The 24,521-nt window shown below is 40.9% G+C and overlaps 3 protein-coding genes across 3 annotated transcripts; 1 reads left to right on the top strand and 2 right to left on the bottom strand.

Annotated features, from left to right (window-relative positions):
- Positions 1–5: 5 nt before the first annotated feature.
- Positions 6–5,013, bottom strand: atp6ap1b (ATPase H+ transporting accessory protein 1b). The gene is made up of 10 exons (XM_038722324.1): positions 4,856–5,013; positions 3,676–3,796; positions 3,206–3,280; positions 2,919–3,112; positions 2,789–2,826; positions 2,605–2,690; positions 2,265–2,491; positions 2,118–2,153; positions 1,121–1,358; positions 6–965 (listed from the first exon to the last, which is right to left on the bottom strand). The coding sequence occupies exons 1-10, from the start codon at positions 4,966–4,968 to the stop codon at positions 753–755; spliced, it is 1,341 nt and encodes a 446-aa protein (XP_038578252.1). The 5' UTR covers positions 4,969–5,013; the 3' UTR covers positions 6–752.
- Positions 5,014–5,873: 860 nt separating this feature from the next.
- Positions 5,874–13,397, top strand: gdi1 (GDP dissociation inhibitor 1). The gene is made up of 11 exons (XM_038722341.1): positions 5,874–6,168; positions 7,058–7,165; positions 7,384–7,483; positions 7,745–7,879; positions 7,974–8,172; positions 8,382–8,513; positions 8,637–8,736; positions 8,855–9,026; positions 9,953–10,097; positions 10,243–10,297; positions 10,646–13,397. The coding sequence occupies exons 1-11, from the start codon at positions 6,124–6,126 to the stop codon at positions 10,796–10,798; spliced, it is 1,344 nt and encodes a 447-aa protein (XP_038578269.1). The 5' UTR covers positions 5,874–6,123; the 3' UTR covers positions 10,799–13,397.
- Positions 13,235–24,268, bottom strand: itih6 (inter-alpha-trypsin inhibitor heavy chain family member 6). Its single transcript, XM_038722337.1, has 17 exons — positions 23,793–24,268; positions 23,021–23,056; positions 21,896–22,050; positions 20,232–20,342; positions 19,827–20,074; positions 19,040–19,209; positions 18,788–18,904; positions 18,489–18,660; positions 16,753–18,354; positions 16,594–16,620; positions 16,387–16,404; positions 16,236–16,283; positions 16,099–16,131; positions 15,901–15,945; positions 15,697–15,810; positions 15,196–15,579; positions 13,235–14,445 (listed from the first exon to the last, which is right to left on the bottom strand). The coding sequence occupies exons 1-17, from the start codon at positions 23,904–23,906 to the stop codon at positions 14,192–14,194; spliced, it is 3,648 nt and encodes a 1,215-aa protein (XP_038578265.1). The 5' UTR covers positions 23,907–24,268; the 3' UTR covers positions 13,235–14,191.
- Between the last annotated feature and the right edge of the window lie 253 nt (positions 24,269–24,521).

Below are 24,521 nucleotides of genomic sequence, written 5' to 3'. Positions count from 1 at the left end.
AAAAATCACAATTTATAGATATCTTTATTTTCAATTAAAGACAATGTACATGTCGTGACAATTGCACATCAATACGTTTTGACAAAAGCAGAACAGAGGCACTGCTATTAAATGCGTTGATGAACCCGAAGCAAGAGGTAAAATTTAAAAAGGTAGGCCAAGCGTTAAAAGGTAATTCTTTATAAATAAATTACTTGTCAATAAAACATCGGATTGAAGTGGTGGCACTTAACAAAAGTATTAGCATACTTTTTAAGGCAATCCCAAAACTGCAACATTTCAGAACAAACCGCAATATACTCTTTATATACAGGCACTTCTTGCATAACCAGTAGTCTTTTAAATTACAGTTGGAAAAATAAAAAATTAAGAACTGAGGTCTGAAACTGTCCTACAGCATCCAGCAAAACATCCATGTTGGCACATAAGGCATTCTCTTTTATGATAAATTATTGCTAAATATTTCTGGCCAACACTGGCACAGAAACATCTTTTAGCACATGCACTCAAACTCAACTTGTGAAAAAGCACCCATTTTGGCACTTGTAAATGTAGAGAGATGAAGTGGAATGCAAGGTATCCCAAAGACAACTGTGGAAGGATTCAGGACAGCAAACTACAGGAGAGATATCTTCAAAGAAAAAAGGCCCAAACATACAAAAGCTTCATGACAAGGAGGGACTCTCCCAGGTCCACGATCTAATAGGAGGCACTAAAGGACTGAGGGCCTAGTGTGTGTGTTTGGAAATGCTTCACTCCGACTGAGGCACTGAAATCGATGGACCTTTGGGGTCGTCAAAGCGATCCATAGTGTTTAACTGCATGATCATGTGCAGACCATACACTAAAATTAACAGCATGAGCAGTGCAGTCAGCAGCCCCATCCAAATCCCTGGGGTGAAGAAACCTGCACAGTCACTGGCATAGGAGAAATCTGTTCCGTTGGCCAAACCAAAGCCTTGAATCTGTATCATAAAATGACATGCATAAAGCACTCAATGAACAACAGGAAGATTATACAGACACCTGGTTATTAGAAAACACTCCATTTACAATGTACATGAGGCACTGCTGCTGGAATATTGAGTGTCAGGATGTAAATGCAGTATTATAGCTGTACCTGGAAGTCGATAAAATTGAGCCTCCACTGTGTGGTGTTTTGGTTGGTGTTGTTTGGCACTAGCAGAGCATCTTGGAAGCTGTTGACAGACTGGCAGTGGTAGGAATACTCTGCAGGGGCGTAGATGTTGCGACTCCCGATGAAAGATGCAGTTAGACCACCAGACTGCAGTTGCACAGAGTCCAAGGTAAACCAGTTTCGTGCAGACACAGGGTAAAACTGCCGTCTCATGGCAAAACTGGAGATGAACAGAAAAGTGTTGCTGATTATCTTTACGACAGCATTTAAATGTAAAAGACTTGTATTCATAGATAGAATTGTGACAAATGTTTATGATTGTTATTAATTATTGATGGCTAAATTGTCCAATAAATTACACCCGTGTGTATAATTTGAAAATTACTGACTGGTCGACTTCTAGTGGTAGTATCAAGACAGTGAAGACAGACAAGTTATACATGGCACTACTCTGGCACACTTAACACAGATTTAATAGATGATAAAAAGTAGTCTAAAAATTATGCTGGGGCTGAGACAGTGATTTAGCTTAAGATTAATGCCCCTGAAAACATGGTGAATAAGTTTAATAGCTAAGATGATGCTAATTTAGTCACAAATATTTTAAACAAATGATTAAAAGGAATAGTACAAAATTTTGCAACAATATGCTTATTTGTCTTTCTGAGAGTTAGATGAGAAGATAAATACCACTCTCACACCTGTCCCTTAAATATGAAGTTACAACCGGCAGCCAGTTAGCTTCTCTTAGTATTGAGACTTGAAAAGAAGAAGCAGGTTGCCTGGCTGTGTCCAAAGGTAAGAAAATCCACTTTCAAAACTCAAGTATTTTGATCGAGGTATGGTAATGGTTTTACTCGGTTTCCGGTCTTGGTGCTAAGCTAACTGGCTGCAGTAACATATTTGAGACGTATTGATCTTCTTATCCAATTTGATAACTAAACATCTAGCTATTCCTTTAAATAGCAATTTATCTTACCTTAGGGTAAAACCCGATTCATAAGTGAGGACAAGCCTAAAGTGAGAAAAGAAGAATCCATTAAATTATTTATTTCCTGTAAATAACACAAAACTGACGCCTTCTTGTCAACAGGCACAAAAAATGCTAACATGCTGGCCATCTCACAGTGAGCTACTGCCGTTACACAGGGATCCTGTCAAGGAAGGTGTTTGTGCAGCAAGGTCGATCCACTGTGAAGTGCTTGAGAGGCTGATATTGAGATTCTGAGCCCAAAGCATTATGCAAGGGCTGTTGGATACATTGAACATGATGGGAGGTTTGACATCAGGTACAACTGCTTGGAGCAAGGACCGCCCCACCAGCTGGTTAGACACAGATGTCTCTGAAATCACCTGCAGTGATAATTAAATCAAAATTAATATTGCAACACACAGAAATCAATAAAAAAGTACTATTCTGGTACATGATGTGCCAACTTTTATGTGTGCTAGTTAGTAGTTCTTACTCGGGATGGCTGGAGCCCTGTGTATATCGCAGTGTAGGGGATATTTTGAGCTTTCATGACACTCAGAACCTTTCCAATAATCTCATCTGTTGAAGCAAAATACATTGAGTTACACACTGCACAATAAAAAAAAAAAAATTCTGATTCTTTTAAACTATTAAATCTCTTAACAGTTAAAACTCACCATTGTCACGTAGGACTTCCTTGCAAGACCTGTGCAAGCTATAAAACAGTCAAAATGTTAATTTTCACCTAGTTAAAAATAGTAAAAGTATACTTCTATTCACTGATATCCTGCGGAAAACAAGTCTTACTCAGTACAATAAGGAAGATTGATGAGCAGTAGATTGCTGACAGATGTGTCGACGCTGAGATGCGACAGAGTGTCTGCGTCTACAAGCAAAGGCGAGACACCAAGCTTCTCTTGCAGCAGAGATAGGATGGCAGAGGAGCCTGACCACTCTGATGCGGGGAGCGTCACTGATGAGGAAGACGACTGCAGTGCAGTCTTAAAAAGGTGTGGGTGGAAAAAATTATCAGTGTTATTAGCCAGACAAAATCATCTTCATTTAGGACTAATATATATGTTATTAAAACATACCTCAAGGTTTGGAAAGGCACTATCCTGTTTGTTTCCAAACACTCCACCAAAGACTGTGAAGTCATCTTTGCTTAACTGAACACAAATAAGGACAATAAAACATTTGAGAAATTCAAACGTATAATGAAAACTACAATGAACAAAAACATCAATCCAATTAATAAGTCACAACAATAAGAGAATAGACCCTAACAATGTGTTACAGGGGAACTGTCAAAGGGGAAGTAATGCCAAAGCTCATTGTCACACCAGAATGAGAAGACTGTGTCACATGGGACCACAGTGCAACTACACATGACTCATCACTACCCTGTTTTACACAACTTACATATCCAAGGATAAGCTTTCTTTCTGATAGATGAACAGTGAAATCTATGAAAACATCAGAGAAGCTCCAATCTGTTTAGTTACATACTGTAACCACATTTGCTACAGAGCAGGAATATAGATTTCATGTCTCAGGGACTGACCTTGTCCTGCAGAAAGAACAGCACAGTGTGTGGGCCAGAGCCAAAGGCAGATGTGAGGTAGGCAGTCAACTGGTCATTGGATGTGATGTGACCAGCTGCAGGTGAGGCCAGTGGTGGTAAGCTAAACATGCAGGAAAGATAAAGACAAATTTTGATACCCAACACATTTTTTTCAACAGTGTTGCAGTAGTCTGAACATTAAGTACAAACATCGCATCAGTTTATACTGTGCAGCAAAGCACTTAATGTGTCCTGCAAAAGACCGACACTCAAGACAGTCAAACATTTCTCCTTCACTCTTTAGCGAAGTCAAATTATATCCACAGCCAACTGAATGGTATACATCAAAACTCTTGTCATGCAAACGCTAGTTCTAAGTAAAAGCTCTACATTCACATGTTTTTTTACTGTTAGTATAGCACCTTATACTCGTATTGGAATCACGATTAGAGTAACAGTTGTTCCTAAAGATAAAAAATAAAGCTGTCAGGACAAATGTCTCCATAAAACAATCGCATGTCAGTTGTGACTGTCCAAATTTGAATCTATTTCATATGTGATATTTGCCCTTACAATACAAAATTTGTCATTGTGAAACCATCAACTCTGTGCCTCCTGACAAAACCACCTCTTACAGTTGCCCCTGTCTAATGTCTGCCTGCTCCATATAAAAAGGAACTGTGGTAACTCTATTGATGCTAGCACGTTAGTTTATAGGTGCATCTCAAATATATAGGACACTGCAAGATTATTATAAATTTATGTAACATTATATTTGGCAAAAACATGTCATGATTCATGCTGCACGTCTGAGTGTAACACACATAATTAGAAAAGCAGTGCAATCCATTTTATCCATCACTGGGTCCTGTCAATTATGTATGCAAGCAACAAGAAATTAATTTATAGTGAACAATCAGCAAGAGATTTCAGTGTTTTGAGAGACATTATTTTAATCGACTAATTGCACCAAATCAACTGAGGAAAAACTAAGCTTTCTGAGTTAAAACAAACGTCATAAATTCTGTTTTTTAGATTTTAGCCTATGAATTTTGTCTGGGTCTAATTAACACAGTTAGCTAGCTGCAAGTGTTAGCATTAGCATGAAGCACAGGTAGCTTGTGTAGACTGTTAAATTGAGTCTTACTTGACACATAAATAATAAATAATGAACTATTACCTGCCACTGGACCATAGTAGAACTGGCACTTGAGCAGTGGAGCTCCCTGTAGCGAAAAAGGCGAATAAAAAGGCAATAAACGCCATAAATCGAAGTAGACTCGATCCTGCCATTTCCGTTCAGTTTTTCCGCAAAGCTCTGATCACGTGACGCAAACCAGCTGACTGTCATGTGCAAGAAAACACTTCCTGCTTCTTTCATTCTGCCAGCCCTGCCCACAGCTACCCTTTTAAAACGCCACGATAGGCTGCATATCTTCTCCTTTTTGTCACTTCAAAAACTAATAAATAAATTGGATTTCCCTCCAGCCTGGACTCAGCTAACATTTGCTGCCTCGACCTGCCTGAGACAGACGCTTATAGTCTGCTTATAGTTGAGTGCTTAGCAGAGCACTTGATGCCAACTTATAACAATAAACTGCACTGGCTGGTATAATACTGACTGTGCCATAAACAGGCATGTGATGTGTTTAATGATATAATGCTGCTGAACTTTGTCCTTTGTGCATGAATGATACCTGGAAACTGTCCATGGTGCTGATACGCTCTTAAATTTGGGCATTTCACTAACTTACTCTTGCATGATGTCCCATCATATGACGCATGTATAAACACTGTAAAACAGAAATAAACAAGCATAAAATTCATTTAAAGTTTTTTTTTTTTCTATTGTAAAGTCCTGCGACCAGTCAGCGAAACCAACTCCGCACAGCTGTGGTTGCGGAGGGATACCACGGCCTGCATCCACGCAACGCTGCGCCTACAACTGGAAAGGAATGATAGAAAAGGAAATAGAGACCGCACAGACTTGGACAAAACGTATTTTAAATTACCAAAAAAATGATAAACTCCAAGTTAAACTCTAAAAAGAAACCGAACATGTGTGCAGCCGTTCAATAAAGCAGCACAGGTCCGTGTTTCCTATTACAGCAAGCTTTTTAGTTTGAGTCCATTGTTTGGTTAGAAAGGAAGAGAGAAGGAGGATGCGCACTATTTGCCGACGCGCACTCACCCTGTTCTAGAGTGCTACACGATCAGGGCCATCTTTGGTCGTCCTCGCCGGTGACAGTGTGGAAATTATACTCCATTGGTCATTAATGCCTTATGATTAATAAATAACATTTAACTTTTAGCGAGCCGTTTTAAAGCACTTGGGCAGAGAAAGGGAGCCAAATCCCCGTTTTTGTGGACTCACTGGCATTCTTTCCTTCAATACCCTTCATTTCTCAAGGCAAAAAGAGGGCGAGACGGGAGAGGCGGTGATACAACATGGATGAGGAATATGATGTGATCGTTTTGGGCACCGGACTCACAGTAAGTAGTCAAGCTTCATTTGCTTTGCGCAGCAACAAAAAACAAAACAAAAAAACGATTAATTGTGCGAACTTCCATATGATTATTTTAGCCAGACTATGGGCCCGATATCCTCCCATCTATCCGAGCCCAGAAGTGAAAGCCTCTTGCATCCCTGTGCGCTTGTGACATTAGATAATTGTGATAAGAGATTTAGAAAAGTCGCTAATTGCACCAGTCGACCTGCTTGGGCATGACAGGAATCGAACAATGTATTTCTTGCTCTCACAGCCGGATCAGTGTTGTGTTACAGCCAGTAGCATCTTTTAGGCGTAACCCCCGTGTGTCATGGTCCCCTCTCCATAGACAGGCCTCCATCCTGAGGTTGGCGCAGGCCTGGGTTTATTAAATGACTGAGCCTTTCACTGCTGCTACTGTCGCCGTAATTACCCTCACTTATCACACCCAATGCGGCAGAAATATGCCTTATACATTTTATGTGATAAGAATCTGTGTTTTCGCTTGCGCAAAAGTCGACATTTTGGTAGTTTTATAAAAGGTATCAAATATCCTTTTCTCACTCATAATAATGTGTAATTTATGATGCGATAATGTCATTCGGATATTGATATTAAGAATACACATTATTAAATATGTAGCCGATATTATGTTCATTATTATTATTTTGACAGTAGATAAATGGGTGAAACGATCTAATCGCGCATGCGCGCACCGTTTATGTCTTCCCTGCAGCCTTCTGTCAAACCCTCTCAACTTCCCTTTATGTCTATTAAATCTCTCCCTTTCTTTATGACAGACCTCTTCCCTCAATTTTTTTAATTGTTGTCCTTTCATTTTCATATTGATGTAGATAGTACTGATGTTGACTATTAAATCTTGTTTTATGCAGGAATGCATTCTGTCCGGTATCATGTCTGTGAATGGGAAAAAGGTTCTGCATATGGACAGGAACCCCTACTATGGTGGCGAGAGCTCTTCCATCACCCCTCTGGAGGAGGTAAAGGGCTCCTGGGATCTATAAAACCAATCAATATATTTTATGTCCCTCAGTACATCTCATTTTACTTCCAGTGCCATTGTGCACCAGCTGCTGTTTTTATTGTCTTCATTTGCTCGCCATGTTATCCTCCTTAATGCTTTAGATTTAGATCAGTTTCATAGATTTCAGCCTCACAGGATGTAGTTTATGTTTCTCTTTACTGTCCTTTTCCTCAGCTGTACAAGCGCTTCAATCTTCCAGATAGCCCGCCTGAGTCAATGGGCAGAGGAAGGGACTGGAACGTTGACCTCATCCCCAAGTTCCTCATGGCCAACGGTCAGTCCCACTTCACTAATTTTCAACATAAAGGAATGAATGTATCACCATAAAACTCTCTGGCATAACTCATAATATACAGAGGAGATAGTTGGACGATTTGTTCCTAGTATTACTGATTACAGGAATAATGAATTAACTACTTATGGGTGAAGTGGTATTCTCTGTCTTGATGCCATCAAGGCAGAATGTTTGATTGCTGAAGGTTAAAGACAAATAATGACAAATAACGATGTGACTTGTTTGTGTGTGTGATCGCAGGTCAGCTTGTGAAGATGCTGCTATACACAGAAGTGACACGGTACTTGGACTTTAAAGTAGTGGAGGGAAGCTTTGTCTACAAAGGAGGAAAGATCTACAAGGTGCCGTCGACCGAGACTGAGGCGCTAGCTTCAAGTAAGCCGCTCTGAGACCTTTCGTCACACTTAATAAACAAAGAGTAGAGTATTTAAATCACATTTAAGTAATCACCAATTGTTTGAATTTCCAGATCTGATGGGAATGTTTGAGAAGCGAAGGTTTCGGAAATTCTTAGTCTTTGTTGCCAACTTTGATGAGAATGACCCCAAGACCTTTGAGGGCGTGGACCCCAAAACCACAACGATGAGAGATGTTTACAAGAAGTTTGACCTCGGCCAGGATGTCATTGACTTCACTGGCCACGCCCTGGCCCTCTACAGGACAGATGAGTAAGAACCAACAGCATAATGTCAAACATAAACCTATTATCAAGTCTTGTGTCTCTCTCGTGATTGCTGAATTTTGCATTAATAATTTTAACATGTCTAAAGATGATAATGCTCTAATGAAGGTTTAATAAAGCTTCAATGTACTATCTAACTGCTTTTTCTGTTATCCTATTTATTATCTTACTTTGTTGTTTTCTCATCTCCTTCAGCTATCTTGATGTTCCCTGTTTGGAGACGGTCAATCGTATCAAGTTGTACAGCGAATCGCTGGCACGGTATGGGAAGAGCCCCTATCTCTACCCGCTGTATGGTCTGGGAGAGCTGCCGCAGGGATTTGCCAGGTTATTTTTTTTAAACATTTATATAGTGCTATAATACTTAGATTACAGCTATTCTTTAATAATAAATACTGCAATACAAACCCACTCCATGATTTAACAGTTTTTCTTCACTTCTCATTTTAGATTGAGTGCAATCTACGGAGGGACCTACATGCTGAACAAACCAGTGGATGAGATAGTGATGGAAGGTGGCCATGTGATTGGAGTGAAGTCTGAGGGCGAGGTACAGCAAGGAAATTTAACAATGCCATTTAGTTTATTCACCCAGATATACTCACCCGGAGGGGATAAGAAAGTTAAGTCCTTTGAAACGCTGCTTCGCTGTCTCATTCCTGCTGCAGGTGGCTCGTTGTAAGCAGCTCATCTGCGACCCCAGCTACATCCCAGACCGCGTCCGTAAGGCGGGTCAGGTGATCCGTGTGATCTGCGTCCTCAGCCACCCCATCAAAAACACTAACGACGCCAACTCCTGCCAGATCATCATTCCTCAGAATCAGGTTAACCGCAACTCAGGTAAGGATCATAGTCACTGTTCAACAAATCAGCTAAAAGGTACAGCGCACTTTGACGGAGTTCTTAGATATTGGAGCAGTAAAATCAATAACAAAGATGGGTTTTCTGTAATGTAATTGATTTGATTTGAAGCCCTGGAGCTCTAGGAGCACTCTCGTGGGGACAAATCAAGTAATACATTTTTCTAAATTATACTCTTTCATAGAAATGTGCAAATTTTAGTTCCCACATAGCTTTTAGCAAAATAACTAAAAAACATCAGCGTCCATGCTGAATGTTAACGTATTAATATTTTTCTTAACTTGGCTAAAATCAATTTTCAATTAACAATGGATCACTTGACCACTTGATGTGAAAAGGTTTGCTCATAATAACAAACTAACCCGACACAGTGATTTCTTTCAACTCTACAGTGTTTTATCATCTTTGATTTCATTGTTTTGCTTTTCTGATCCACAACTTTACTGTTCTTGTTCACTTTTACGGCTCTCATCAGGTTGTTTACAGACACTACTGACTGTTTTCAGTAAAAAGGTTCCTAAAACCCACTGTACGCTTCCTGCCAGGCAATAACAGCTACAGTTAGCAACTAGCTGGTGAATATAGTGGTACATTTAACAGCTGAAGAGCCAAATATTTACCTTAGGAGTTGGTACAGACCAAGACAGAGCTAAAAGAGGAGTGAGTATTGGACCTACATTCATCAGGTGGCCAGAAATACAACTCAAAATAAATGCTAATGTTACTCCCTATCTGCTGGGTGTGTAAATAAGCAACTGCTGGCTAACAAGTTCCCCATATAAACTTTTAAAGGGTATATCAGTAATGTGTTAACAGCTTGTTTCCACTGACCCCAAATGAATGCAGGTTTTTGGTATCTTTGATTTGACTTTCTCTTCCACTTGACCCTTTTGTCAATTCTCCAGACATCTACGTGTGCATGATCTCTTATGCTCACAACGTGGCAGCCCAGGGGAAGTACATTGCCATCGTCAGCACCACAGTGGAAACCAGTGAGCCCGAGGCTGAGATAGAGCCTGCCCTGGAGCTGCTGGAGCCCATCGACCAAAAGTTAGCATTTCAACATTTCATGCATTTATGGTTTGACAAACAAGCAGTGAAACTAAACACGATGATAACACGATTTAAAAATATGTACGAAGTCTTGTGATTAGTAACTAGCTTTTGTTAATGGAGTTTGTTGTTCTTTTGACAGGTTTGTGGCTATTAGTGACCTTTATGAGCCCACAGATGATGGAACTGAGAGCCAGGTAAGAGAAATTCTCCCAAACAACATTGCAACTATAAAAAGCTAATTCCTGAGAAGTACATATAAATGGTGCTCATAGTATGCTAGCATTGTGGCTCTATGGATGGTATTGTCGATCAGTCAGTCCCCCACTTTGGTCCGGACTGAAATTTCACTGTTTGATGGATTGCCATGAAATGTTGTACATTCATGGTCCCAAGAGGATGAAGCCTAATGACTTTGATGATCCCCTGACTTTTCCTCTATCGACACCAAGAGGTTTTAAAGTTGATGCTGATGTTAGCATTTTGCTCAAATACAGCCCTACAGAGCATGGCTGTACTCAGTCCTGTTACTTTATCTGTCCCAGGTCTTTGCCTCAAGGTCCTATGATGCCACCACTCACTTCGAGACCACTTGCAACGACATCAAGGACATCTACAAACGCATGACCGGGAGCGACTTTGACTTTGAGAATATGAAGCGCAAACAGAATGATGTGTTTGGAGAGGATGAGCAGTGAGCGGTAGAGGTGGCTTCCAAGAGAGGGCGGGGCTGGGAGAGGAGGCTGGGCGAAAACAGGGGCAAAAGAGCCGGCAGAGCTGGTAAAGGGCTGAGACTGCCTGAGCACTGCTATAAAAAAATGGGGGATGGGGGGGCGAGCGTGTGCTTCTGGGATCTGCCTGCCCTCAGCCAGTTTGCCTCCTTTTCCTCACGTCCCTCTCTCTCTTGACGTACGTTCAAAATGCTCCCAAACACACACACACACACACTGTTCAAATACTCACACTCCTTCTCTCTCTGTCACCTAAAAGCAGGGTTGATATGGTCTTTCATTCCATTGTAGAATTTACAGTATAATCATGTCTTAAATATTATCATTAGAGGTGAATTTATTACTTGTTGTTGACGATTTTCAAAGCATTTCATTCTTTCTGTAACGTCTTTCTCCTCATATCAGAAGCTGGGTGGATAGAAGATTGATAGCACTGAGAGGTGTGAACTGCAAGCTCTGACATGAGTGATCTGTAATGGCTTAGTGTAGAATCCTCTGGAAGGGTCACCTCCAGTTGACATGCATGCATCTTTTACACACAGTAGTATTGTACATAGACTCAAATGACACTGCGGTATGAAGGCTGGACCATTCCACGCATCGCTCCTGTCAACCCTGCTTTCACTTTTCTCTTTACTTGGTCTTTTACCTGTGTTACTACAAAAGACGTCGCTCCTTTTGGCAAAATCTGTTGGTCAGGCAAAAACAATGTGATGAAAAATTACATATAAATAGGCTGTTCTGTCAACTGATAGTGCTCACTTTGCAATGCTGTTGTGTTCCCTATGCTAGCAGGCAAGCTAACCAGTGGCTATTAACTGTCATCAACCCCCCTCCAAAAAATGATTCCTTTGTTTATCCCTGTTGTGTGAATTTTGAATTTGAATAGTTTACTTTCTAACATTTTAAATTATTGAAGAGTTTTATTTCTATATATTTGGTGCACATTTCACTGGCTGAAGTTATGAAGTTTACAGATCTGAGGTTGAAACTGTGGTCCTCAAGTTGAACATTTAAAAGGGAATGTCAGGAGCAAACGAAGTATGGAGAGGATATTCTAGTGTTGAGACTTTCTATGAAGTATTCTGGAAGATATGGAATGAGTGATGAGGAAAACAAATGGATTATGGCAAACTATACTTGTTGAGATGCGAGGAAGTGTGCCACGGGGAAAGGAATGTATGTGGGGAATGTTTTGGATTTGACTTTTGAAAGGTTTCACTTTCGAGTGAAGATGGTGAAGACTGAAATTTCGGCTCATAGTGAAAGCACCAGATTGTGTCTAGGTTGTTTCAACCCTTGTGTATGTCATTTAGATGAGTCATTCCCCTAGGGACTAAATCCTATGAAAAATTGTAGTTGTCATAAAGTTCAAAAAGCTGGATACTCCCATAAGTTTAAAAGACTTTGTAGCAAAGGTTTGAAGCCACAGTTTCTGGTGCCGCCCCTACAAGAATGAACCAAGATGCTTTTATTTGGTTGTAGCCTTAATTTGGGGTCTTATTCAAAAATTGACTGCTTTGTTTCAACTAACTGTTAGTGGCAGGTCAGTCTTGTGCCAAAAATGGTGTTGCTGTTATTGGCAAACGTTGCTGACAATGTTAGAAGTACAGTTTGTAGCGTTATGTTGATCTGCAGATCTGACTGAATACTATAGAAGGGATATTGTTTCCTACCAAATCAAGGCTGTTACTGTACACCTGAGCCGAGGCAGTCCCTCATATTTCTGCAGTGCACACTCACTTACAGACAGATTGATCTGTGGCACGGCTTGTTTCACAACAACAACAACAAACAGATGAGACGCACTGGTCGTTTCCTTTAAACATTGAAGCAGTTCCATTTCACTTCATCCACCACGACAAATCCCTTAACAACTCTAAACAAAGTTATCGCGTGTTTCAGGTGTCGACGTGTCTTATTGTTATGCTCTATTTATTTGAATTTCACTGACGTACTGTTGAAAGGTTTATGTCAAATGCTGAATATGCTATGCTATTAGATTATGTTAGGAGGATAAAATGGGTTTTTTAAAAGTGATGCACACAAATTCACATTATTTGTTTTTGTTATTTGCTGTGTCATGTGTTATATTCACCTTATTCAGTGAACATTCCAGTGTTGCATCATGATTTAATATCATCAGTAGCATTCCTAAGAAACAGGTTTTGATGGAAGGATAACAACATCAGTCATGGAGCTGAAATCAAAATCTATACAGCTATGTATTCACTTCTCACTGTGCATCGTTCTACAGTCATCCTGGAAATATATTATCTGATAAAACTGGAAAACAGTTTACTCTTTGAACATAGATATATTTGAAGACCTCCCTCCCCTGCCCTTCCTCAGCATCAGATACTGTCCACTCTTTTTTTATTTATTGAAAACAAAAGCCTCATGTGTGGTTGTACTGTTTTAATTTCCATCCAGTTTGGCCTTTCGATAACCACTATTGACAATATCCCTTAAAATTGACAAAAGAAATACTTCAGGCTGAGTAGTAGAAAACTTACTGTCCTTGTTTGATCACTAGTACGTGAACAATGCCTAATGTCTTGTGTAACAAATAAAATGAATTAAACTATGAATGAAATGATAGAAAAATAAAAAGCACATGGCAAACCTGGAAAGACCCTGATTTTGTTTTTCTGTTACTTTTTGAGGATGCAATCACTACATCCAGGTGAGTAACGTGTTCTGGGAAGATTATCTATAAATACATACATACATACATACATACATATAATAATATTTTATATACACTTGTACTAAAAATATAACTTACACAATGATACAGTTTTAATAATTACAGATGATTCTAAAGTAGAAGAATCTGGTTTCACCTAATCATCATTCCATGATGAAATATAAGAATAATCTGATAAACGTTGAAGTTGTGTACAAGACATTTTGAAGCAGACACAAACTGCTGCAGAACAAATGGACATTTTGTGGTTGCCATGCAAACAGGAGAACATAGATACATGATCTATGTTTCTCTCATAGATAAATAACCCAGACCTTGAATCCAATTCAAATTCAGTGACAGAGAACAACAGCATCGTTCAGTCCGTCACTATATTTGTCAAACTGTACGTCTTCATTACTCCTTTAGATGCAACTTTCCCTGTAGTCTCTAATCTTACACACCCTCTTTCCCGCTTTTACAACCACACCTGTTTTTCACTGCTCCTTACAGAATATTAGACAGTTTTATTCAGTCACTGCAACATGTCATTTTAGCCTCATGGAGTCCCAGTGCTTGCTCATGCTTTGTACGATAACTATGCCACCATAATTGCTGTGACCTGAGCTGTGCAGCAGATAGGCAACAAGGTGGAGCCGACTCAGCTAGAATTACACATGATCCACCACGTAGCTCTCGTATGGATGACCCAGCAGTCTCTCTACCTCTGCCTTGGGCACCACCCAGCACTTGCCTGTGTGGCGTTTCCGCACCGTATCTTTCAGCGACTTATCTTGCAAGGTGACTGGCATGTGCTCTGATCCCCACCTGAGGATCCCCCTGGCTAATATCACCTCCTTGTGAACACTTCCATCTGGATAATCCTTCACCGCAGTTACACTCATGTCAGCATGCTGAAACTGGCCTGTAGACAGATAAAGCACAGCAGCGGTGGACTAAGAATAGTAGTAGTAACTAAAAGCATTTACTTAAGTACTGTACTTATTAAACAGAAGTATTTGTACTTACAATTTTTTGCTAATTTATATTTTGCCCCACTACATTTCAAAGGTAATTATTGTATTTTTTTACTTCACTACAATTATTTGAAAGCTGTAGTTACTAGTTACTTTTAAGTTTCCTTTTTAAGATTTTAGAAGTAATCATTTTAATAACAGTCTTAGACCCAAAGAAGTTAAATGTATCCAATATTTCATTAAAAAAAAGCAAAGACTAGAGAAAAGTCCAAAACATTAGCAACAATTTTCATAGCACAACTTTTTTCTCCTTTAATATTTCTTCAACATTAATTATCTCATGACCCCTCACATTTTTCTTGTGACCCTTTGAGGGGCCTGATCCCTAGATTGCAAACCACCTTAACCAGCTACAGTAAAATGCTTGATGCAGTAATATAAACAATCTAATAATGTCATATATAGTAATATATCTGCCATTATTTTTGCAGAATGAATACTTTTGATACTTGAGACACTTGACTGAGTTCTTACTTAAGTATGACTTTGAATTAAGTAGTTTTACTTGTAAAAGAGTATTTTTACATTATTATATTTGTACTTTTACTTAAGTAAATGATGTGAGTACTTGTTCTACCACTGAAGGACAATGAGTGGCATCAGTAAGCGTTGACAGTAAATGGCTGATGTGTACATACCCAGTAGGCCTTGGGTTGAAGCAGACAACCCCCGTCCATCTGCGATGTAAAAACCCAGGTGAGCCATCTGCAGATAGCTGGGGTGTTTATAGTAGTGGAACTGAACCAGGAACCGGACACCCTTGGCCAGCTCGATCCAGCAGCTCCGATGGTTGTCCACAGCGACCGTCACACCCTGCCTCGTCACCAATCCCTGTTGATTGATGGGAAGGTTATCCCGCCCTTCCCCTTCCACCACTACAGCGTCCAATGTGAGGGTGATTGTGATGTCACCAGAGCCGCCTGAGGCTGAGGAAATGATGAGCTGGTCGAAGTAGGTTCGGGAGCGGTCTTCTACACCGTGCTTGGAGGGAGCCCCCATTAGGTGGCCATCGACAATTATTCCTCGGGTAGGAAGGGAACACACGTTTAGTAATACAGGTGTAGTAACGTGTTAGTTGATTGTAAAACATGTGCATTTATACACTTGACTGAAACAAGAGATCTTATTTCTAAGCAAACCTCTTTCTTGGTCTTCTAACAGTCTGAGAACATCATTAGCCCTGCCGTCTACTGTGAAACATAGGTTCTGATGCAGCTTTGGCAGTTGGACCACAAAATGAGGATCTCCATCAACTACAACAGACAACAATGAGCATTAATACATAAAATATAAAAATGAATTTCATAGTGCAATTAAAAAAGAATAAAATGTAGGTTCTTGACCTGAGGAGGAGAAGACCCGGACAGTTCTTAATCTGGATGGAGGTTCTAAAAGCACAAGACATTCAACTAAAGGACAGACCCCGTCACTCCAAAGCACTGAAACCAATGACAGGACTGGACAAATACTCCAAACAGTATCTCTACAATAAATTACATGTTATTTAAGACAAGCAGCTTTAAATTACGCCTACTGCTTACCAAGCGATCTTGTGTCGGAAGAATCATCATCCCCTAAAAATAAATCAGAAAACGTATTTAACATACAACAACATACATTTAAGGCCTGAGAAGCAACTACAGGACAGAATGTACTCCAATGACCCTTTTGAACTTACAGGCATCATAGCTGAGATCGTAGTCATAGTCATAGGTTGCATCATAGTCTGGAAAATGGAAGCAAACTTACGCTCAGGACACATTCTGCTGCTCACCAAGGAATTTTGTTTTTAAAGGGAGTGCAGGATAAAAAGCATTAGTTATACTCACCTTTGACAAGGTCAATATCTATAAGAGACAGAATACAAGATAATAATTATATTCAGTTCTGATTATGATAGAATATCATACATCACATCATATCACAGTTGTAGCCTACCTAATTACATCTGAATTAATTTTTACCAGATAAGGTGTAATTAAGAGCTCAGAAAATGTGATCTGTCACTGCAATATAAAGAGAAAATTCAATTTCACCTTTTCTCTGAATGAAAGTAGAGACATCTAGTGGAGAGATAAAGAACATTCAATCAGGAATAAATATACCAAAGTCTGAACCCTTAATATTCAGTGTATAACTCAGGGCACAGAAAAGCGACTCAGTGAACGGCAGACAAAACGGAGTTTACAACCTACCCAGAAACCCTGCTGCTTCCCACTGTTGTGGCCCATCTGTTACACCAGGCATCGGAGCAAAGGTGGCCGACACAAAGGTGGCGATGCTCCGGTCTGTTTCTAAGTTTGTGTTGTTATCTTCCACGGTCGGAGCTGGTGCTGGGGTGGGGGAGGTGAGCGGCAGCTCGGGCAGACCAGTGGGGATTTCAGGCTGATGAGCAGATGTGGTGCTGTTTTTTGCCTGTGTGGAGTGCACAGTTGGGAGGGTTGTCCTCTCTGTACTGGGCTGTGGGGTAAGGGGTCGCTCGGGTAAGAGGTCAGTTCTGACTGAACTGAGTGGAGGTGAGGTGCTGGTGATGAATGTTAACAGTGTGGTGGTTGTTGAGGGAGTGGTTGTTTTCAAGGCGTTGGGCTGAGGGGTGGAGACTTTTCCAGGTGCTGGGGGTGCTGCTGTTTTTAGAGCATTAAGTAGAGAGGTGGGTATCTTACCAGCAGGAGGAGGAGAGGTGGTTTTGGATTCATTTTGGGAAGGAGTGGGTTTTTTACCAGAGAATGGTGCTGGAGCAGTTTTGACAGAGCTGGGACTTGAGGTTGTTGTGGTTTTCTTGGATGGTGAAACTACTGTTTTTGCTGTGGAAGTTGGCAATGAGATTTTTTTAGTTTGTGTTGTATTTGGAGGTGGCTGAGGAGGATCTGGTTTTGTTTTGTTAGGCCTAGTGTTAAAAGGTGAGCTGGGTTTCTTTGCTGCACCAGCAGCTGATATTTTAGTGGTAGCAGTTGTCGTTGCTGTCGTGGTTATAGTGGCTACTGTGGTGGGTTTTGCTGTTGTTGGAGTTTCGGCTGCTTCATCTGCATCTGGCTTAACTACAACTAAAGAAGTGACAGGTGTTACAAAGTTATATTTGAGGGATAGGTTGGTGGCCTTGTCTGCCAGTAATCTTTGAGTTGCAGGGTCGGTAGTGTTCAGTTTAGCCAACAGAAGCTCTTTGATGGTGAAATATGCCCAGAGACGGTGCACAAAGCTGGAGATTCCTTCCAAGCCAGCTGAACAGTATTGTGAATCTGCACTCCCATTCCCCTTTGCTTGGGAAATCAACACATCGTTCTCCAACTTCACACGTTGCTTTGAATCAGTGGCAGACACTGATACCTTTAAATCTTTGACCCCGGGTTTGACCTTCCCAGCCACCACCAACTCAGAACCTTGGAAGTAGTTCGGGAACAGGGATTGGGTAATGTCAAATGCCTGATCATCTAGATATGATAGCTGGATGTCTGATAGCAAAGGGCTGGCTACTTCATCATAAAAGCCTTTCAGCTGCAAGGCTGCGTCTGCATCCTCATACACCATCCTAGCCACGCCTCGGTTATCCAGAGCCAGGCGTTTCAGGAGGAGGAAGTCTGCATCATCTCCAAATGCAAGGCCAAACAGAGAGGCAGAGCCCAAAGCTTTCTTGGCATTGCTAAGGATGGTGTCACCAGTTGTTACTCCGATGGTTGCCTCGCCATCAGTAAGGAAAATTACCAGAGGGACACGTCGGGATGAGAGGTGGTTGGAAGAGGCAGAGGATGGAGGGTTGATGAGCTGGGCAGCAGAAAGCAGAGCTGCATTGATATTGGTCCCTGATACAAACAAGTGGAACAACGGGGATCAGTGTTGAAGGAAGAGAACAAACAATAAATAAGGTAGTTGGAAAAAGTATGCATTGACTTTGACTACGATGCCACAGCTCAGACTATATCACATTTCAACTTACATCCTTCTGCAATAATCCTCTTCACAAAGTCTTTGGCGTCTCGTACATTCTGCCGAGTTGCCCGCACTGTTCGTCCTTTCTTCCAAGTGTGAACCTTGTCTGAGAAGGTGATGATATTGAAGTGGTCTCCCTCTCTAAGGTCCCCGAGAATGGTGCTCATGGCCTGCTTGGTCTACTGACAGAAAGTAATAGAATTATTGACAGCAATTCCACATTATCTTTGCAGAATATTGTTATGTTCTCTCATTTTACAACAGTAACTCTAGCCATGGGGAGTCCATGAGGTTTGTCCACTTTACCTGTTTTATCTTAGTGCCAATCATTGAGCCACTGATATCTATGACAAATATAACATCCTTAGGGACCACAGGAAGCCCTCTGGGTGCAAAGTAATGCACAAAGTAGCCGTCATACACCTAAGAGAGAGCAAAAATACAAAATAAAGGGGGGAGAAAAAAACCTTTACTGTTAGCAAAAACACATTTTATATTGTGACAAACATGCACACTCATGTGTATTTGACAAGCCAGAAATGAAAATATACTCCTGACCTGGACTTCACCCATGAGGTCTCTGAGGTCGACATCATATTGAATGATGAAGTCTGCATTTAGACCTTGGGAGGAGATGCTGTTCTGCTGCTGTAGCGTGGGATTGTACCGAACTCGAGCACAGCCAGCATTCAGCTCAACATGAGTGGAGTCAGGGGCATCTGCATCACCTGTAGGAAAGTAGTTCATGGTTAAGCCCATGAAGTAGTATCAAAAATCAAAAATGGTTAAAGTAATGATCTAGAGCCTTTCCATTAATAGTGAAAAGAAATAGTCTGACATTGTGAGAAATGAACTTGCCAAGAGTTAGATGAGAAGATTGATACAACTCTCATGTTTGCAGGGTAAATATGAAGCCAGCTAGAAGCTGATTAGCTTTGCCTAGCATCAACACTAGGAACAGGGGAAGCAGCAGGCCTGGCTCTGTCCAAAGAGAAGATCATTAGCCTACCAGCACCCAAAGCACCCCTTACAATCCGTAAAAAGTGTAAAAATAACAGGTTGTGGTTTTACGGGGGATTATGTAGTATTTCTTGGCTGGGTACAGTGACTTCCTGTCGAACGGTGACAACAGGACTTTGTTACCTGGACAGAGCCAGGCCAGCTGTTTCCCTGTTTCCAATCTTTTTGCTAAGCCAAGCTAACTAGCTGCTGGCTGTATCCTCACATTTACTATACAGACTCAAGAGTGGTATCAATATTCTCATGCTCACAGAAAAGTGGATACTCTTATTTCCCAAATTGTGAACTATTCCTTCATTCTGCTATTGTCAACTGACATTTTCACCTTGAGCAGTGTTGGAGAGCAGTCGGTTTGTCTTGAGAGGAAGGACTTTGATGAAACTGATCCCTGTCCTCTCTGTTATACTGACATCTAACGTGAGGTTGTGCACAGGTTGTCCCGGCCTCAGACCCAAACTGAGCTCATAGCGGCCAAGTCGACGAGTTAACAGCTCCTCGTAGGTCAGGGAGAAGAACATCCGAGTTCCTGAAGGCACACTCACTGCCACACGAAACTTCTCAATCTCCCTCTCTCTGGAACATTGCAGTGTAAAGAAGAAGAAAAACTCACAATATCAGATTGGATGTCAATGTCCTCTTACACATGCAGCATGACACTGCAAGTGATTCTTTAAGAAAATCATGTTACGTGCCCTGAGAAGTTAAAGAACAAATGTTGATTGGGACTCACTTGGTAGCAACAAGTCCGGCTGATTTTCCTTGCTTCTTAGCAGCATCGTAGATTTTCCTTGCAGCAGCTCTTTCCTTCACCTGGGCCACATACACCTTGCCGTTGGAGGTGCTGATAGGATAGAGAAAAGAGGAAGAAACAGCTCTCTGTGTGACTCACAGTAGCCGAATTATATTTCAGAAACACGACTGGCCTGCATTGAGTTGTTGAGCAAGAGTTACTTTTGCTCCCTGTCTTTTCAGAGTTATCACAAAGCTGCTTCATAAACATGCTTTTTTACAAATGGAGTTTGGGCCATGTGAAAGGGAGGTGGGGTCATAAACAGGGTGAGTGGAAAATAGTAATTTCCCTCTAAAAACAGCATTAATAAAGAGAGATCTTGGAGGCCGATGACGCTCTGAGGGAGTGCCGCTATGCTACACCCATAAAAATCCCAACCAAAACCACTGCTTAAATGGGGATCCAGTTCACACAGTACACTTCCTAGACTTTTGTGACCACCGATGTCACGTGGCAAAGTGCTAAATTAAGGTCAAGTCCTTTGAAAAAATATATGCAAAGAGAAAAAACATCAAGGAATAACTAAAATAAACCCACAGGCCTGAAGCGGGTCTTGTTTGAGAAAGAGAGCAGAATGGCACGAGAGAGCAGAGTGGAAAACGGAGGCGCTTGTATTTGTGTGTGTGGCTGGCTGAGGGGGTTCAGGAATGGCTGTACATCAGTGGCCTACACACAGAACACAGAGTTCTTAGTTTCCGACACAGAAATGCCAGAGAACTAACGCAATGCATTTGCCACAGCTTTTTTTTCCTCTGTGTATTTGGTGATGTGCTGATGGCTGTAAAGGTTCTGAGTGTTCGTGTGAAAATATGTATGTGTAAGTGTGCATGCCCCTAAAAGACAGAAGTGAAAGAGAGTGAAAGAAATATGTGAAGGTTATAAAAAGCTGTACAAGTTCCAGACTCACACATACTTAAAAAATCTAAGTCTACATCCACCTCCATGTAGGAACGCATACACACAGTAGATGTGTATGTAGAGTATCTAAACTGGCAGGCTGCCTTAGTAAACTGTGCAGGGGAGAAAAGGGAGACTGGGCAAACTTCCATCATTTTCTCTATTAACTTTGACTTACATTTACAAAGCCTGGTATTCATCTGCCCTCAGGTTCCCCCTCCTCCTGACCTGCTTCCGCTCCCAAATCCAACTCCAGCCTTGGTGTTTGGCCTGCAATGTTGACTTATTTGTTTTGTTTATATTTAGCATTTTGAAGGAGAGTGGTCAGCAACCCTCTTACTAATCAAATTCTGTATGTCCTCTGGACCGGAATTCTACTTCCTGACATAATTCCTCTGAAGTTGTATTTCTGGATTCTGCCCATTAACAAGAACATTACTTTTGTTTATTTAAATGTTTCACCGTAAAAGTGAATCATTTCTACAGGCAAGAACTTACTTAAGCTGTAATGTCAAAAAAACATTATCATCCGAAACACAGTGAGACAATCGGTTGCATTTCCTGACTTTCATAACGATTATGTTAGGAGTAAAGGAAATGAAAAGACACTAAAAAACACTGATAAACAAATGCAGGAAGTGGCAATGTGAAAACACTGTACTGTAGCTAAGAGAGGGACAGTGCAAGACAATGTAGGACTGACTTACATGGTGAAGTTGGAGATGAAAGCAGAGGAAGTCAGGTCCACCTCAAAGGCAGCTTCCTTGGTGATGGGAAGCTGGTTCCATACTGAACTCTGAACTGTTGTAACAGCATAGCGGGACACCACTGAACACTTCACATGGTAGTCTGTCACCTTGAGCTGGTGATATCACAAATACATGTATAAACCACTTAAGAGGCCAGAGGAGAAAGGACTGAAGTTGAGGATTCACATGAGATTCTTATCACAGCACAGCTTTACAGTTTTACTAGGAGGGACAATACACATCAGTGTGATCCACTGTAGGCAAAAAGGTGGTCTTAGTGGGCTGATGCCACCTGGATTAAAGTTATTTAGATCCAGAAAGGATGGAGTCATCCAAACAGATCACAACTCGGGTTTCAAACAACATTTATACACTGATGTGACTATGGCAGACAACAATTGAAGCTTACCTAAAACCACTGTCCTACCGTGACGGGAAACAAAATCATATTATACATAACCTGTTATTTTTCCACCTCATATCACAGTTTGCTCTGCATCTCTCTGACGAGTCAGTGAAACAACACAAAGCAGTTCCCTGCATGGTTTCTCTGTCCTCCTCTTGTTTACTCGGGTAACGGCGGCGCCTGCTGAGACCAATCTGGTCAGGACCAGCCACATTACTGCAGGTCGCGGCGACAGGCAGGAGGAAGAGAGCTACATCAGTCCTCCAGCTTACTGGTATTTAGGAGAGCTGTGGTTTGTGCTATACAAACGGAATTACTATATGGTTTCAGGGGATTGCTTCACAGTTAACACAGAAGCAAACTGAGGGGAAACCACAGTGGAGCTACTGATGATAAAGAGATGTGGTGATGGTTGTTTCCCTTTCTGTGAAAGTTGTTCTGTAGTTATACAATGGAGGGAAAGACCGGGACCAAAGTACACAGCTTTTATTTAGTTCCAAGGGTACTATTTTTATATGAATGTCAAATTTCATATTATATCCATATTTACCAGAAGTTACGAAATTGAGAACCTCATATTTTGGGGCATGGGTAGCTCAAATCTTAACCAACAATTAGATGAATATTTGGCATTTTATGTAACACATTTTATGACAGTAACTTGTGAACAAACTTACCGCTGGTTTTGTTTGTTTACTTTGACGTTTTATTCTCTGGAAAAGAAACAATGCATCAAGTTAATCAAGTGCAGGGTAATTTTTACAAGTTTTAACATAGCAAAATACCACATATTAGTACCATATTTCAAAATGCCTCCATTTGAAGTAATCTAAACAATCTGCCTATGTGAGGGATTGGGTCAGGATTTTGTGTCAAAATAGTCTGAATCAAAGCCATTCATGAATGGAGGGGAAGTGGAACTAGAAATACATGCTTTCACTGTACACAGGGCCAGTGAGGCTTGCACGGTTTGGTCTCAAACGTTAATTCTGCACACAAGTCATTTCTGTGTCAATAGATTACCACATATCCTGGTCATTGCTGGGAATTTAACATAAACAAATAACTTTAGGAGTGGAAACCCTTTATAGTGGAAACATAAAAATCACATTATTTATAGAAAATATAGGACTATGTTCTGCCACTGTGAGCCACTGTTGCAGCTGCAAAAAGCTAACTTTTGGTAACACTGACATTTTAATTTAAGTATGGTCATGAACAGCATTTTGCAGACAAATGGTTCTACCACATATCTGTGACTGAGGTATGGTTCTGTCTTGTTTTATTATACAAACTAAAGTTTTGAAATCATATTTTTACACTTTCCTCTTGCCTCCATTAATTCAGCCTGGGTTTTTAGAGGGGTGTGTTTCAGAAAGCAATAAAGTGTAACCTTCAATGATTTTTGACGCACAACTGAAAAAAGTAAAGTAGTAAAGTAAAATATACCTGTAAAAGAATATTTGCTCCAAGGTTTGCTTCATAATCCCTTGATAATCCCTCTTGCACATAAAAAGTGAAGACAACTAGAATGCAATGAATTTTAAAGTTCATCTTGTCCATAATAATTCAGGTTTTAGTCTCCAAGATTAAGTAAGTTGCCCAGTGGTTTCACGTTGTCAGCGGGACTGAAGCAGCTCGTACAGCAGGACGCTGTGCACATACTACCTCACATTTTACACGTGAAGTTATTTTTTTGCAAGGGGCAGTCTTTCCCCTCCCTCGCCTCCGCTTAGTTTACTACAAAATGAATATTTATATGAGTCAAACATCCGTCAGGTGTTGTGAAAGAAAAGACGGCGAAAAAAGCGTGAAGTTCGGTCAGAAAATTCCCCGCTGGAGAGTCCCGCTGAGTGTGAAGGAAGCAGCTTGTGTTCATCCACACTGGAAATATCGCGGACTGCTGCCACCGAGGTCCATGAGAAATGAGTGACACCTGCTCGCGTAGTTGGGGAAAACACCCCCTACCAAAACACCTCCTCCTCCTCCTCCTCCTCTCGCGACCCTAAAAATGCCCCAGTCTGACTTTTATTCCTTAAATTACTCCCAAATGCGAGTTTTACCTTGAGTGCTCTTTCACAAAGACCCATTATTGGCTGAAACAATCGGTCTACAGCGAAATCATTTTGTTAACAACACAACATAGCTGCCAAGCAAACACCAATATGACTCTGACTT

The sequence above is a fragment of the Micropterus salmoides genome, unplaced genomic scaffold (assembly GCF_014851395.1).
Source record: "Micropterus salmoides isolate LMB-PRFRI ecotype aquatic unplaced genomic scaffold, ASM1485139v1 Ms_hic_scaffold_16, whole genome shotgun sequence".
NCBI lineage: Eukaryota > Metazoa > Chordata > Actinopteri > Centrarchiformes > Centrarchidae > Micropterus > Micropterus salmoides.
This window is presented reverse-complemented; position numbering and strand designations above follow the sequence as displayed.

Bases quoted from the DNA above. Each gene is read 5' to 3' on its own strand.
- atp6ap1b (XM_038722324.1), bottom strand. From the start codon at position 4,968: ATGGCAGGATCGAGTCTACTTCGATTTATGGCGTTTATTGCCTTTTTA. The intron at 2,691-2,788 runs GTGAGTTTTAAC...TTGCTTCAACAG, and splicing joins GGAAGTCCTACGTGACAATG to ATGAGATTATTGGAAAGGTT. The intron at 2,492-2,604 runs GTAAGAACTACT...TTATCACTGCAG, and splicing joins CAGGGCTCCAGCCATCCCGA to GTGATTTCAGAGACATCTGT.
- gdi1 (XM_038722341.1), top strand. From the start codon at position 6,124: ATGGATGAGGAATATGATGTGATCGTTTTGGGCACCGGACTCACA. The intron at 7,484-7,744 runs GTCAGTCCCACT...GTGTGATCGCAG, and splicing joins CAAGTTCCTCATGGCCAACG to GTCAGCTTGTGAAGATGCTG. The intron at 10,098-10,242 runs GTTAGCATTTCA...TTCTTTTGACAG, and splicing joins CTGGAGCCCATCGACCAAAA to GTTTGTGGCTATTAGTGACC.
- itih6 (XM_038722337.1), bottom strand. From the start codon at position 23,906: ATGGACAAGATGAACTTTAAAATTCATTGCATTCTAGTTGTCTTCACT. The intron at 22,051-23,020 runs GTAAGTTTGTTC...TGATATCACCAG, and splicing joins GTAAACAAACAAAACCAGCG to CTCAAGGTGACAGACTACCA. The intron at 15,946-16,098 runs GTAAGCAGTAGG...TTGTGCTTTTAG, and splicing joins TTCCGACACAAGATCGCTTG to AACCTCCATCCAGATTAAGA.